Here is a 16,242-nt window from a genome sequence, read left to right as displayed (position 1 = left end):
GCCATTCTAACTGGTGTGAGATGGTATCTCATTGTGGTTTTGATTTGCATTTCTCTGAAGGCCAGTGATGATGAGCATTTTTTCATGTGTCTGTTGGCTGCATAAATGTCTTCTTTTGAGAAGTGTCTGTTCATATCCTTTGCCCACTTTTTGATGGGGTTGTTTGATTTTTTTCTTGTAAATTTAAGTTCTTTGTAGATTCTGGATATTAGCCCTTTATGGGATGGGTAGATTATAAAAATTTTCTCCCATTCTGTAGGTTGCCTCTTTTATTTCATTGAGCAGTGGTTTGTAGTTCTCCTTGAAGAGGTACTTCGCATCCCTTGTAAGCTGGATTCCGAGGTATTTTATTCTCCTTGTAGCGATTGTGAATGGGAGTTCACTCATGATTTGGCCCTATTTGTCTGTTATTGGTGTATAGGAACGCTTTTACACTTTTGGTGGGACTGTAAACTAGTTCAACCATGTGGAAGACAGTGTGGCAATTCCTCAAGGATCTATAACTAGAAATACCATTTGACCCAGCCATCCCATTACTGGGTATATACCCAAAGGATTATAAATCTTGCTGCTATAAACAGGATTATAAAGACATGCACACTTATGTTTATAGTGGCACTATTCACAATAGCAAAGACTTGGAACCAACCCAAATGTCCATCAATGATAGACTGGATTAAGAAAATGTGGCACATACACACCATGGAATACTATGCAGCCATAAAAAAGGATGAGTTAATGTCCTTTGTAGGGACATGGATGAAGCTGGAAACTATCATTCTCAGCAAACTATCACAAGGACAGAAAACCAAACACCACATGTTCTCACTCATAGGTGGGAATTGAACAATGAGAACACATGGACACAGGAAGGGGAACGTCACACACCGGGGCCTGTTGTGGGGTGCCGGGGGGGAGGGATAGCATTAGGAGATACACCTAATGTAAATAATGAGTTAATGGGTGCAGGGCACCAACATGGCACATGTATACATATGTAACAAACATGCACATTGTGCACATGTACCCTAGAACTCAAAAGTATAATAATAATTTTTAAAAATAAGAAAAATTTTTTAAAAAGATGAATGATTAAAAGACAGAAGCTCTAAGAATTTTAATTGTATTAAGTGTATGAAATAGGTCCAAGTACTGTTCCTATCCTACAATGAGAAAAGTTGAGGCACAAAAATAATAAATAACTTGATCATAATCACACAGCTAGTACTCTCTCTGGCAAAGCAGATTCTCAAACTTAGGCAGTATAGTTTCAGAGTTCATACATTATCTCTACACTTATTGCTCGCTTCTTTGGCAATTGGTTGATTACCCCACACTACAGAGATCCCAGATTTAGTATTTGACATCCAAGAAAGAAAGGTTAAGGTATAAGGGTCATAACAGAGAATTTTTAAAAGTCTCCACAATTAATGGGAAAACCCTACTCCCTTTTCCACTGCCAATCCTCAAACAATGACAAACTAGTTTTTTTGCTTGTTTTTTATTTTTTATTTTTGTGGGCACTTGGTAGGTTATATATTTATGGGTTACATGAGATATTCTGATACAGGCATGAAATGTATAGTAATCACATCAGGGTAAATGGGGTATATCCAACAGCCAGTTTTTACAGGATTCATCTGCAGACACTTGAATGACCACAGAGAAAAGGCCGATATATATTCTGTGGGAAGGTTCCCCAAAGAAAGAGCTAGATCGCTATACTATCATCTTACAGTAGAGCTCATCATCCCAGCCTATGCAAACTCAGCTCAGGCTCTGAATGAGTGAAGAGATCTGCTGTGCTCTAAGTGACCACTTAGCACAGAGAATCCCTCTGATGGAAAAAAAAACATATCATTCAAAGCCAACAGAACTGTTTATATGAAATACCCAGCATTCAATCAAAAATAAGCAACCATGCCAAGAAACAAGACCAAAGGCAAAAACAGACAACAGAAATGGACCCAGAGATAATACAGATATTAGAGTTAACATGAATTTTTTAAAAAAATATGATTAACATATTCAAGAAAATATAAACAAAGAAACATATGACAAAATGGAGAATTTCACCAGAGAATTGAAATGTATAAAAGAGAATTAAAGGGATATTCTAGAATGAAAAGACAAAGTAACTGAAATTTAAAACTCGATACGAGTTTAATGCAGAACAAATACAGCTAAAAACAAGATTAATGAACTTCAAGATAGGTAGTGGAAAACATACATTCTGATATATGGACAGTCAGAGGTTAAGTGATTAGCCTATTGCATGTTCTCACTCATAAGTGGGAACTAAACATTGACTACACATGGACACAAAAACGGAAACAACAGATACTGGGTACTACTAGAGGGAGGAGGGTAGGAGGGGAGCAAGGGTTGAAAAACCACCTTTTGGGTACTATGCTCACTACCTCAGGGACAGGATCATTTGTACACCAAACCTTAGCAACGTGCAATTTACCCATGTAACAGACCTGCACATGTACCCTGGAACCTAAAAGTTGAAAAAAATAAAAAAAGAGCAAGCCACAGAATGAAAGAAAATATTTGCAAGACACATATCTGACAAAGAACTTGTACCTAGCTCATATATGAAAAACTCCTACAACTCAAGAGTAAAAACATAAACTTCTTTGTCCAATTTGAAAATGGGAAAAAATATCTGAGAAGATAATTCACAAAGAAATATAAATGAAGCGCCAATAGACACATAAAAATGTTCCACATTATATAAATAATTATAAGAAATGCAAATTAAACAAATAGACTAACTTTTCCCCAAAAAGGGCAAAGATAAAACCAACAGCAATGTTCTGTTTACAAGAGCTACACATGTAAGAACATAGGAAGTTTGAAAATAAGAGAATATTAAAGGTTTACCATGCAAGCACTAACTGAAAGAAAGGTGAAATAACAATAGTAAAAGGAAAAAGTGGATATCAGGCAAGAAGTATTACTAGAGACAGAGTGATTTTATTGTGGGACAAGGATCAATCCACTAGGAAAATCTAACAATCTAACAAGTATGTATACTAAAGGTATTTTTAAGATGTACAAGGCAAAAATTAATAGCACTAAAAGGAAAAAAAGAAAAATCTACAATCATAATGAAATATTACCAAATGTCTCTTGATAACTACAAAAAGGAAGAAAAATCAGCAAGAATATAGAAGATCTGAAACAACAAAATTAACAAACTTGACAAAACTGACATTCACAGAACACTGCACCCACAATGGCAGGATCCACTTTTAAGTGCACATCATTTTAACAAAATTGATCACACCCTGAGCCACAAAGCAAGACCCAACAATTTTCAAAGGATTCCAATCATTCAGTATATTATTCAGAGTGTAACTAAGCTAGAAATTGAACACAAAAGGTAACGTTAAAATCATCAAATGTTCAAAAACTAAGCAATATACTTCTAATTAACCCACGAGTCAAAGAAGAAACCATAGTGAAAACAAGAATACATTTTAAACTGAAGAAAAAATAACATATCAACCCTTGCAACATAACAAGTAAAGATGCTCTGAGGAAAATGTATGGCCTTAAATGTATGTAATAGGAAAAAAAAAAGAGTTTAAAATAAATGATGGTAGTATTCATCTTAAGTTAGGGAAAGAACCACATATGAAACCCAAAAAATGAATGCAGAATAAAATAATGAAAAAAAAAAAAAAAAACATGGTAACCTACATAACAGAAAACAAATATAATAGAGAAAATAAGCAAACCCAAAAGATGGTTTTGAAAAGATTGATGAAAGTTGATATCCTTCAGACATTAAAATATAGTAAGAGTATATTAAAACAACTTTATGCCAATCATTTTGAAAATTTAAGCAAAATTCCTAGAAAACTACAAAACTGAAACAACAGAAAAATCTGAATAGTTCTGTATCTATTAAAGAGACCGAATCCATAATTAAAGACAAACTCACAAATAAATCTTTAGGCCTATATGGCTTTACCCAGGAATTCTCCAAACGTTTAAAAACTAAATACAGCTAATCTTACAAAAACTCTTCTGGAGAAGAGAAAATGAAGAACACTTCTCTGACCAATTTTATCAGGCCAGCACAACTTTGATTCTAAAACCTGATAGGACATTACAAGAAAAGAAAATTCTAGGAGACTATCTCCTTTGAACATAGAGATAAACATTCTAAACTAAGCGTTAAACCAATTCTAGCAATATATTATGGGATAATTGACAAAATGCGGTTTATTTCCCCAAAATGCAGCTTAACTTTTAAAAAATTAATGTAATTTGCCACATTAACAGATTAAAGGAGAAAAATCATATAATCATCTCAACACAGGCAGAAAATGCAAGGGGAGGAAGAGCATCAGGAAGAACAGCTAATGGATCCTGGGCTTAACACCTATGTGATGAGTTGATCTGTGCAGCAAACCACTGTGATACATGTTTATCAATGCTACAAACCTGCACATCTGCACATGTACCCCGGAACTTAAAAGTTGAAGAAAAAATGCAGAAAATGCATTTGATAAAATTTAATATACATACTTAATTTTTTAAAATCTTAGGATATTAGAAATGGAAGAGAAACTCTTTCATTTGATAAAAAGCTTACTACAAATATCATAATGGTGAAATACTGAATGCTTTCTTGCCCCCAAGATCAGGAAGATACAAAGTTGCCCATCACCAACTTTGTACTAAAGTTTCTGGCTATTGCAATAAAGCAAAAATTAAAAAGTACATTTGACCCTTGAACACCACGGAGGTTAAGGGCACTGACCCCTCTGTGCAGTCAAATATCCACATATAACATTTGACTCCCCCAAAACCTAACTACTAATAGCCTACTGTTGACCTTGCCAGTAACACAGTAAATTAACATGTTTTGTATGTTGTATGTATTATACACTGTATTCTTACAATAAAGTAAGCTAGAGAAAGGAAAATGTTATTAAGAAAACCATAAGGAAGAGAAAATATATTTACTATTAATTAAGTGGAAGTGGATCATCATAAATGTCTCCATCCTTGTCGTCACACTGAGTAGACTGAGAAGAGGAGAGTTAGTCTTGCAGTTCCAGGGGTGGCAGCGGCAGAACAGGAGACAGGAGAGGCAGGCACAATCAGTGTAACTTAATGTAAATACTTTGTAATTTCTGTCATAAAATAAGTCAAAAGTAGTCTTGAATAATCAGAATCCTCCTGCTAGATTGTCTAATGTCAATTTGTGTTCTGGCACTACTATGTCTTTTCTACCTGGCACCATTTTGGAAGCACTCATTTCCATCAAGTCATCCTCTGTTAATTCCTCTGATAAGGTGTTTCTTTTAGCTCTTGGAATTTCTCTAAGATCCGTATCTTGAAACCCTTCACTCCCCACCTTTTTTGCCATATCCACCAATCTTTTCATCATTTCCTTGACTGACTCTGTGTGGTCACCCACAACATCTGGACAGTCTGCTTCATCAACAACTTACTATTTCAGGCTTGATGGCTTTTTCTATAACAATGATGGAATCTTCAGTGATGTAATCCTTACAGACTTTCATGATGTTCTATGGGGGTTCTCTTCCATAGCAGCAACAACCTTTCCCTAAAGTACCCTGCTGTAATGAGGCTTAAAGGTCCTTATGGCCCTCTGATCTGAGACTCAACTAGAAATGCTGTGTCTGGGGGCAAGTAGACCACCTGGATGCCTTCAGTGTCGAACTCATGGGGTTCTAGGTGGCCAGAGGAATTGAGAATGCAAAAAGAACTGGCAGTCCTTACTGGCAAGATACTTCTTAACTTTAGGAACAAAACATGGATGGAACCAATCCAGAAAAAGCATTCTCATTGTGTAGCAGGTCTTTTTGCTATACGACCAAAAGAGTGGCAGTTGGTATTATCTTTTTCCTTAGAGGCTCAGGGGTTACCAGCTTTATAGATAAGGAAAGTACTCAGAAATCCAACTCCATTTCCACAAAATAGTAGAGTTAGCATATCCCTTCTGCCTTAAATCTTGATGTTCACTTCTCTTCCTTACTAATAAATGTCCTTTACGGCATTATCTTTTTTCCAGAATAGCATAGTTTCACCTGCATTAAAAACCTGTCCCAACAGTTGTTCTTTCTCCTCAATGATTTTCTTAAGCATCTGGGAATGCATCTGCTGCCTCTTGGTCAGCAGAAGCTGCTTCTCCTGTTATCTTGACATTTTTAAGCCAAATCTCTAAAACTATCAAACCGTCCTTTGCTGGCATTAAATTCTCCAGCTTTAGATCTTTCATCTTCCTTTTAAGTTGTAATATAATGACTTTGTGCTTTTTCTTGAATCATATTAGAGTCTATAAATATGCCTTTCTTATGGCAATCCTGTACCCACATAAAGGGTACATCTTCTATACAAGATAAAAGTCTTTTGCAAAAAGTGCAAGGTTTTCATGCTTGCTGGTATAGTTGCAGCTATGGCTTCACAAACTTTCTTTTCCTTTTTTCAATGGTCCTTATTCTGGATTCATTTATTTTGAAATGGCAGGCAACCACAGCTACAGACCTCAATCTGCAGTATTTATCAAGCAACTCAACTTTTTCTTGTAATATCATGAGTTTACTTCTTGGGAACATTTCCAGTATCACCAGCAGCAACTCATATGGGTTTCATGGTATTATTCAAGGTGTTTATAGTATTGTACGAAACACAATGAAAAATATGCAAGAACTGCAAGAGACCATTTATTAAGATACTCAATTTACTGGAGAGAAAGCTGCTCACATGGAGATGATTAGTGTCTAATGGTGTTTTAAACAGATATTCACAACATTTGAGATCACTGCAATAGCAACAGGAAGTGAATACAAACTATAAGAGTAGTATAATAGGTATCACAGTTAATTCTATGCAGTTATGATTTAATGCTGCATTTTTACATTTGTTTACATTTCTCTCAACTGCAAATGGCACCATGTATGGTCTGTGTAGGCACACGTTTTGATAAATTTTCATAAACAATTTGTATTTTATGGTAGCAAATTATAACACAGACTAATATCTACATGTATTTTATGCATTCATGACATATCTTTTTCTTAATTTTCTTCAGTATTTCTAGGCTACGTGGTTCATTGGAGTTTTTTCAAATTGCTGCACATTTCCAAAAAATTTTCCAATATATCTATCGAAAAAAATCCTGTGTATAAGTGGATCTACACAGTTCAAAAACATGCTGTTCAAGAGTCAACTGTATACAGATTGGAAGGGAAGAAATAAAGGTTCTTGGGTACAAGGCCAATTATAAAATCAATTGTATTTTATATACAAGCTATTTACTTTAACAATGACACTATTTATCATGACATCAAACACTTAGCAATAAATCTAACAAAAGATGTGTAATTCCTACATTAAAAAAACTTCAAAGCATCAAGAAAAATTAAACATCAAAACAAATGGGAAAATATATCATATTCATAGATGTGAAGAATCAATACTATAGACACTAGTCAAGTGTCCCCAAATTAAGTAGAAATGCAATGTAATTCCAGTCAAAACCCCATGTGTTTTTCTATGTATGTATAGTTTAATAAGCTTTTTCTAAAATGTATATAGAAATGCAAAGGTCCAAGGATAGTCAAATCAATTCTGCAGAAAAACAGTGGAGGACAGAAGCTTCAGGTATCAACACTTACTACAAAGTAATAGTGATAACATGGTATTGGCTGAAACATAAACAGGCCAATGGAACAGAATAGTGTGTCTAGAAAGAGACCTCATATATACACCCACCTTTATGACAAAGAGACACAGAAGTCTGGTGAAAAAAAGATGACTTTTTTCAATAAACAGTGGTGAGTCTATTAGTTATCCATATGGGAAAAAGAAAAGATGTTGCCCTCCTCCGCATAATATATATTTAAAAAATAGTAAAGTTCCTTAGAAATAAAGCAGGAATAACTTACTGAGATAAACAAAGATTTCCTAACCAGAACACAGAACACACTTAACATACAGGGAAAATTTGACAGACTGTAGTACATTAAAATTAGGAAATTCTTGATACAGCCAATCTGTAGCCCCCTTTTTTGGGAACTTATTAGTGTATGCAGTCTGATAATTCACTTAACCATATTTATTTAACATTCAAAGAACTGATTTTGCTTTTGTGAAGGAGTAATACTTTGATTTACAAAATTAAATCCATAAAACTTATGAGGTTCAAATAAAATGATTAATAGTTTTAATAACTACCAGAAACATAACAAAGGATCAAATACAATTTGAATTTAATATGTGAAGTGGCATTGTTTTCACTCATTTTTTAAAATGCAGTTTTACTTCTAATCTTAAATGCTACTAATAACACTCAGTTATCACAAGTGATTGAAAATAGTTGCCAGGTGCCCTGTTAAGTAGACAGAAACAAAGTCAACTTAAATAAAAGTAAAGGCCCAGAGCTGCTCTCTATGGCTAGCAAAAAAAAAAAAAAAAAAAAGCCCGAGGCGTTCTTTTGGGAAAAAAAAAAAAAAAAAAAAAAAAAAAAAAAAAAGCCATCTGCTGCAACAAAATAACCTAAATGTCTGTTCGTCTACTGTTTATTTAAATGGTGGAAAATCAGTTTGCTTAGCCAAGAGCATAGCTACAACAGGATTAACCTGTCTTCAAGTGGAGGAAACAACTACCTATCATCCTGTTTACTCAAAAAGCCTCCTTAGATCAGAGAAGCAAGGGGTAAAATATTGAAGTACTAGAGTAAAATAAAGATAGCATTAGCTTTCCAGAGGTGACAAATGTTAAAAGGCCAGAGGGGATGACACATTACATACCCAAATGTTTTAAAATTTCAATTTATATGTTTCATGTCTGTAATAAAAAAATTTACACATGCAAAAAATTATTTCTAATCAAGAACTGACTTTCTTTTAATAGAACCTGATAATTACTATAATCTTATGGATTCTGTCTAAGGCAAAATACAGCTTTAAATACAGAAGGGAATTGAGTATCTTCAGTTATACATTCTTTCAAGGTCCATAATCTTCAAATTTCTAGATTAACAGAAATTGCGTAAAGGGCTAATACAGTCCAACTCTCATTCTCTGCTTATGCCAAGCCTCATTAAAATAACACACATTCATCTTTCAGTCTGGGAAGGGCATTACGTATTCTCAACTACTAAACACTTTACCTTTGCAGCAAGCAGTAGTCCAATTTTGTCAGCTTCAGCCTCCAATTTTCTGCTGTATGGTCTATGAAACATATACTAAGAAGAAACAGGACACAAAAACTCCATTAAGACAATTTATTTCATGACAAAAGGAGTAACAAAGAGAGGTTTTTTTTAAAGTTTCATGGAGTATCTAGGATAAAATTCCTATACTGCCTACTAACATTAAAATAATTCCATGATATAAAATATAAACACAGCCTTTATTTCCCTGATTAGAAATTAATACTTTAAAACATGGTAAAATAGAAGTCATGCCTATAAATTTCTTGACACTCTGTAGTATGAGGAATTTAATTCTATTTTTCCAATTATAGTCTCCACCTACTGAGTACAGGATTCACTAAGAAAGCTTATTGATGAAGGCTTTTAATATGGCCAAGGAACATTATGACCTTGAGTTTTAAAAGAAAATCAAGAAAACGTAGGTATATAATATCCAATGACACTACCAGACAATTTATTTCAGTAAGAAAATTAACCATATAGCAGAATGTTCTTTCTTTGATAAATTATCTTAATTTCCTTTTTCTTTTCTAAGTATTGATTAGTTGGGAAAATGAAATTTTCTTCTGACTTCAATAAAAACACACATAGATATAGTAACTTTAATTTTCCTAATTACTTGTATTTATGTGAATGCTTTCCAGTTAAATTCTAATTTTCAGTAAGTACTAAAACTTTGTAGGAGATCAATCAATAGGCAGGACTTTAGAGAAAAGAGCTATTAATTGGGGAAGCAATCTTTCAAAGGTAGCCACATGTCTGTGATGGCCTGAAATAATACAATAAATCTGATATACAGTATGTGACCATTAGAAATGACTTCCTTCCTTTTCAATCAGTCAGTTTTAGGTCGATGATGTATATCATGTAGTGCCTTCACTCTCCATGAACAGGCTGCATGTGCCTCCATCAAGTCTACTTGATAGCATAGGGATTTAAAATGTTGGCTTTAAAAAGACAGAAACTTAAGTCCAAGTCCAAATACTATTAACTTATTGTTAACCCTGAGCTAATTGTTTAACCCCACTAAACCCAGGAGTATCATATGTAAAACGAAATGAGTAACAGTGCCAAGCTCACAGAGCTGCAGAGGGGATTAAAAGAACAAAAATAATAGCTCATATTTATTGAGTCCTTATTTGTGCCAGGTATTGTGCCAGGTGTTTTAAATTAATGATTCTAAACCTAGTGTGATTTTGTCCTCCAGGGACATTTACAAATGTTTGGAAATATTTATGACTGTCATAACTGAGAGAAGGAAGAGCTACTGACATCTAGGGGATGGGGGTGAGAAATGTTACTAAACATCCTACAGTGCCCAGGACAACTCCCCCACAACAAAGAATTATCCAGTCCAAAGCATCAGTAGTGCTGTGATTGAGAAATCCTGCTTTAAATGTTATCATTCCGTCCTCACAACAAATGAACGTCAGCAATTCCCACACCCTTATGACTTCACTATCAACATTCCTCTCTGTTCTCCAATCACAGTGAGCAACTTTCTAGAGAAAAACATCTTGTCACCAGAATTATTGAGGGGCCTTGATTTAGGGAAAAAGAATTCAAATAGAATCGTTCCTACTTTATTTTCATTGAAGAATTACAGTGAAGTGAAAGAATTTATCAAATATTTAAAGAAAGAAAGAGCTACATGTTATCTTTCTTATGACCAACCCTGCTGATTCCATTACAAAAAAAGCAATCTACAGATAGATAGAGAAAATAACTAAATTAATTCTTTTAATTTCCTGGCAGGTCAGTGACAGAAACAAAATTCAAAATATGAGATCCTATAACCTAAGGAATAACCATTCTTTTGTTCTCTCTTTAAGAACCTTTACTTCAATATAAACGAAGCCAAATGATATGGTAATACTGAATAACAGACTTAGTTATCCAATCTCAAAAACAATTTGTCTCATAGAATTTTGCACATTAGATTTAAACAGCACCCAGATGGCACTCTGATGGGTATTCCACAAATCATTAAATAAACAAATAACAGATTGTTCCTAAATAACCAAACCTCCCGGGACAAGAGGAAATATTCAAAGAAAGATGTCAAATAAAATAATCATGGTTAACAAAGTAGTTATAAAGATTGCAAGACCTACTTTCAGTAGTACAGTATTTTGAACAAAATGAGGCACTCAATACATTTTTGAGATTATTATACGTAAGCACTAAAATAAAAAGTTAACAAAGACCTAGTAAGACTTTCCTTTCAATAATTTCAAAGCAATGATAGTTTAACAGAGAGAGAAGGAAGGAAGGGCAGTAAAGCAGCTTTAGCCAATTCTGTGCCCATTAAAGTTCACAGGTTTTAATACCGCCCCATTAAAATGCAAATACAGTTGGCTCTCTGTATCTGTGGATTATGCATCTGGTGGATTCAACCAATTTGGACAGAAAATATTTATGAAAAACAATTTAAAAAAAAACTACAACAAAATTAAAAATATATAGTAAAATAACAATTTACATAGCATTTACATTGAATTACACATAATCTAGAGATGATTTAAAGTATATGAGACGATGTGCATAGTGACATGCAAATACCATGCCATTTTTTATCAAGGATTGGAGCATACTCAGATTTTGGTATCCATGAGAAGTCCTGTATACCAAGGGACGGCTGAAACTGGGGAATGGGGGAGTCATTTAGTTACTATGAAAAGAAGGGTCAGTGGCTGGGTTTTCTCTCTGTAAAACCAATAAATATATTTTTAAAAATCATATTAGCCAAAAGTTGCCAAGCCCTTCTAACCTATCCATACCCATCATTTGAGAGATGTAGTATTTCTTAACTTAAATATTCATATATAAGAATATCCCCTAAAATGAGAAAACATAAGACGCTAAAATTTGTACCCATATTTCATAGTAAAATGTAAAAACATCTCTGGATTTGCTGCTTTACAGTAGTATTAAAATATCCTCACCACAGGCTATGATCAATTCAAGTTATTGTCTCAGACTTACCTCCTGTAATTTAGACTGTATCCACTGGCCCAAAAGTGCCAAACTATCTCGAGGACAAATGGCCCAAATCATTGTGAGGAAAATCATACCTAGGAAATCCAAAAAATGAACCATGCCAGCCTTTTCTGCCTGTAATAATAAAAATTACATTTCATACATCGAGACAGTATATGCTTACATTTTCTAGTTCATCAGGTGTTACAATTACCCGACCTTCTCCACCTAAGACTGAGAGTTCTCTTTTTCTTCTTTTGCTTTTTCTTTCCTGGTCTGCTTTTCCCTTCCTTTGTTTATCTACTTATATACCTATTCATTCGTTTAACTAGTATCTATTGAGGCACTTATTATTACAGGGTATTAATCTACAGTTTCTTGCATTAACAAGCATAATAATCTTGTGAAATAGGTACAATTAGCCCTACATTTATAGATAATGAAACTGAGATAGAGGTTAAAACAGTTGCCCAAATTTGCACAGCTATTACTAAAAGGACCAGAAATCAAACCTGGTCAGTTTTCGTTCTTAATACAGTTGCATCATTTTTAAAAATCAAATAAATGTTTCATTTTACTAATATTTTTGGATGAGGACTAAACACTAACATATGAAGCACTTAAAACAAGAAAAAACTCAGAAAAGACTGGAAGTTTATTTTAAATAAATGTATTCTGGTCTTCAAGACCTAATATATGAAACATTATTCCTTTATACAAGTTTGTAAATTTGTAAGTCTAGTATTTATCATGAGAGAATCGGGTTCTATGAATTTTTGTATTTACTTATATCAGTTACCAAAAAAGATTTTTCATAAAATAGTTGTTTTCAGTAGTATTATCTAAATATAAGTTTAATGAACTAGATTGTTCATGATTTGCCAGTAAAATTGATTAGTAAATGTCAATGTCATAATGCTGAAACTGAAAAAATAGCAGTCATTACTTGAATGTATGAAAAATGACTGAAAACTAAAAACAATGACTTAGAATACTATCCCTTAACAAATATTGTACCCTCATAACACATACTTTACCTCCTTATATTTGCCTCATTACTTTGCCTCAAAACAACTGTGTATTTTGAAAAACAATTACGGATTTTTTTTTTTTTTTTTGAGACAGAGTCTTGTCCTGTCGCCCAAGCTGGAGTGCAGTGGCGAGGTCTCGGCTCATTGCAACCTCCGCCTCTGGGTTCAAATGATTCTCCTGCCTCAGTCTCCCGAGTAGCTGGGATTACAGGGGCCCACCACCATGCTCAGCTATTTTTTTGTATTTTTAGTAGAGACGGAGTTTCACCATGTTGACCAGGCTGGTCTTGAACTCCTGACCCCGTGATCAGCCCACCTCGGCCTCCCAAAGTGCTGGGATTACAGGCATGAGCCACCACATCCAGCCCAGTTATGGAATTATTTTAACATGAAAATGTGAAACTCAAAATAAGGAAGTCGTTCTAGAAGAGAAAGCCCTTGTTATTAAAGAATATAATTGCTATTATACAGTCTTAGAAAACTGGAAATACACACACAAACGCCTGTATTTGTAAAATAAAGAAAACATAAAAACCTAGATAAAATCAAAATTGAGACTCCCCAAAAAGAAAATATTGTGCTGACAATATTTAAGATATCTGCAAAACATACTAATAACTATGCTCTATTTTAAGGCTGCTGTTTGCTTTTACATCTCACCTACTACTGTTCTTGCACTGATAGAGATGACAATACACTGAATATGAGGCACTGAACTAGATGCCTGAAAAACAAATGTACTGAATAGTAACATCTTTCAAATGCTAAAATGGCCAAAACTGATTTTATGATTTTATGATTTCAAGTTATGAAGCCATTACTTGAAAGATATTAGAGTGCATATAGTAACACTGCTTAGATGTACTCTTGTGTATATTTAAGAAAAAAAGATTTTTTCTTTGAGACAGTGTCTCACTCTGCCACCCATGCTGGAGTGCAGTGGTGCGATCATGACTCACTGTAGCCTTGATCTCCCAGGCTCAAGCAATCCTCCTGCCTCAGGCTCCAGAGCAGCTGGAACTACAAGTGTGAACCACCATGCTCAGCTAATTTTTTAAATTTTTCTGTACAAACAGAGTCTATGTTGCCCAGGCCAGTCTCAAACTCCTGGGCTCAAGCAATCCTCCTGCCTCAGCCTCCCAAAGTGCTGGGATTACAGGTGTAAGCCACTGCACCCATCAAGAAAAGTGTTTTTAAAATCTTCCTGTAACTCAGAAGAAATCAAGGAGATAATTACTTTTGCTGCTTCAGAAAAACACTTTGGCCCATCTTATTTTATTAATACTCTAAGGAATAGGTAGAATTTGAGATGACTCTTACAAGGATTAGAATCATTATCATTTCCATTTGAAGTTAATGTAACTTGTATTTCTGATTTATTAGCATTTCAGTCACTTCACTATGTACCTTTGTGTTTACAATTAAAAAAATACTTATCTCTAATGTACACAAAACAGCCATTCATATTTTTAAATGAATAACAATTTTAAAAAATCTGTGAAACAGATGTGTTATTTTCCTGGACTCATATCAAGATGAACAGACAGGTATTTACAGGAGCATACATCAACTTTAATTCTATGACCTATAAGAAAAGTGCTGCTAAAAACCAGGTAACTATGGTGAAAGGAAGAAACACTGGACTAACATACAGAAGACCCAGGTTAAAGTCCCAATTCGGTTACTTTGTCAGGTTAGTCATGTTACTGTTTTTCTAAACATTAGTTTTCTCTTATATAAAATAATAATAATAAATACATACCTCATTAGGTATTAAAATTATGAATGAGAAGCTACATATACTAAAAAGCTCAGTAAACTGTAAAATGGCAAGGTATCATTATTTCTCTGCATTAATTATACATGACACATCATTCTAGAAATTTTCAAAGATGCTCCAAGCTATCTTCTGAGAATGAATAAAAAAGAAAGATGATTTACCCACTTAAATAGTAATATTACTTTCCTACAATTACTTTTCTGACTAGATTACAAGTATATTAATAATTAAAGTTAAATTTAATTTGAAATAATAGGGTTAAGTATAATTACTTTTAGCAAAAGAGACAGGTGGATAAAAATAGTATTTAAGCAAATCTTATTCAGTATCAAATACTAAAGACCATTAAAAATTCTCAAAATTAGTCAATCACATGTTTTCAGGTAGCAGATGTAAGGCAATTACTCAAAACTAAAACTAAAAGTCCATCATTTTAAAAAAAAGCTGAAGAAAATCAGTTCTTTAAAAGATTTAACTTGTTAACTTCAAAGCAGTTTTTCCAAACCTGAACATTCATTTTAGGTACTTACAGCATGTCCAAGTACGGCATGTGCTATTTCATGGCCCAGAAGGAAAGAAAGTTGATCAATATCGGTTACACTATTTAACAATCCACTGAAAACAAACATTTGTCCATTCTGCACCACAAAGAAAATAATATAAGCAATTAGAACATCATAAAAAACAAGAACAATAAATTTAACAACTATAATGCATTTGAGAACATTTACTTACTGGAAGCACAAAGGCATTAATAATTGGGGAATCAACCACATGAATAATCCAATTGATCTGAGAAATCCCTGGAACATCTTTATTGCATTCAATTAGACGACAAAGCACTTCTTTAACAGCCAGGTATCGGGCATCTTTCTCAGTTAGCATATCATTTTTAAATTCTTCCATGTACTGAAAGATTAAAAATTACTTCTTATTTTAAAAAAGCACTACGAAATGCTTACTCTGCTTCATGGAAAGTTAAATGGCTATTTATTGCTGAACATTTTAAGTTTTAATTATATAAAAATCTGCATATATTAAGCACTCAAATTTCTCAAATCTGAATTATTCATGCAAAGACAATGTGGTTTCTTGCAAAGGAATAAATTCTAATACTAAGATTTTTTATGGATTGAATAGATTGACATCAAAATTTCACTCTTTTTGATTAAACTACAAACGAATACTTAAGTATTATTTCTACTTTCCTAAGCATTTTAGAAAACACTGCCTAGGCCAGGCAA

General features: G+C 33.7%; 1 protein-coding gene across 3 annotated transcripts in view; it reads right to left on the bottom strand.

The window, feature by feature from the left end:
* The window catches only part of OMA1 (OMA1 zinc metallopeptidase), a 66,735-nt gene that overhangs the window by 37,373 nt on the left and 13,120 nt on the right, over nucleotides 1–16,242 (bottom strand). For all 3 annotated transcript variants that reach the window (XM_017877254.1, XM_017877255.1, XM_017877256.1), the window contains exons 4-7: nucleotides 15,734–15,907; nucleotides 15,529–15,636; nucleotides 12,194–12,322; nucleotides 9,164–9,238 (exon numbers count right to left, since the gene is read on the bottom strand). In XM_017877254.1, the coding sequence (XP_017732743.1) occupies nucleotides 9,164–9,238; nucleotides 12,194–12,322; nucleotides 15,529–15,636; nucleotides 15,734–15,907 (486 nt within the window). The remainder of the gene's footprint in view (nucleotides 1–9,163; nucleotides 9,239–12,193; nucleotides 12,323–15,528; nucleotides 15,637–15,733; nucleotides 15,908–16,242) is intronic.

The sequence above is a fragment of the Rhinopithecus bieti genome, unplaced genomic scaffold (assembly GCF_001698545.2).
Source record: "Rhinopithecus bieti isolate Rb0 unplaced genomic scaffold, ASM169854v2 scaffold_6380, whole genome shotgun sequence".
NCBI lineage: Eukaryota > Metazoa > Chordata > Mammalia > Primates > Cercopithecidae > Rhinopithecus > Rhinopithecus bieti.
Note: the sequence above shows the minus strand (reverse complement) of the source record. Positions and strands in the feature narration are given on the sequence as shown.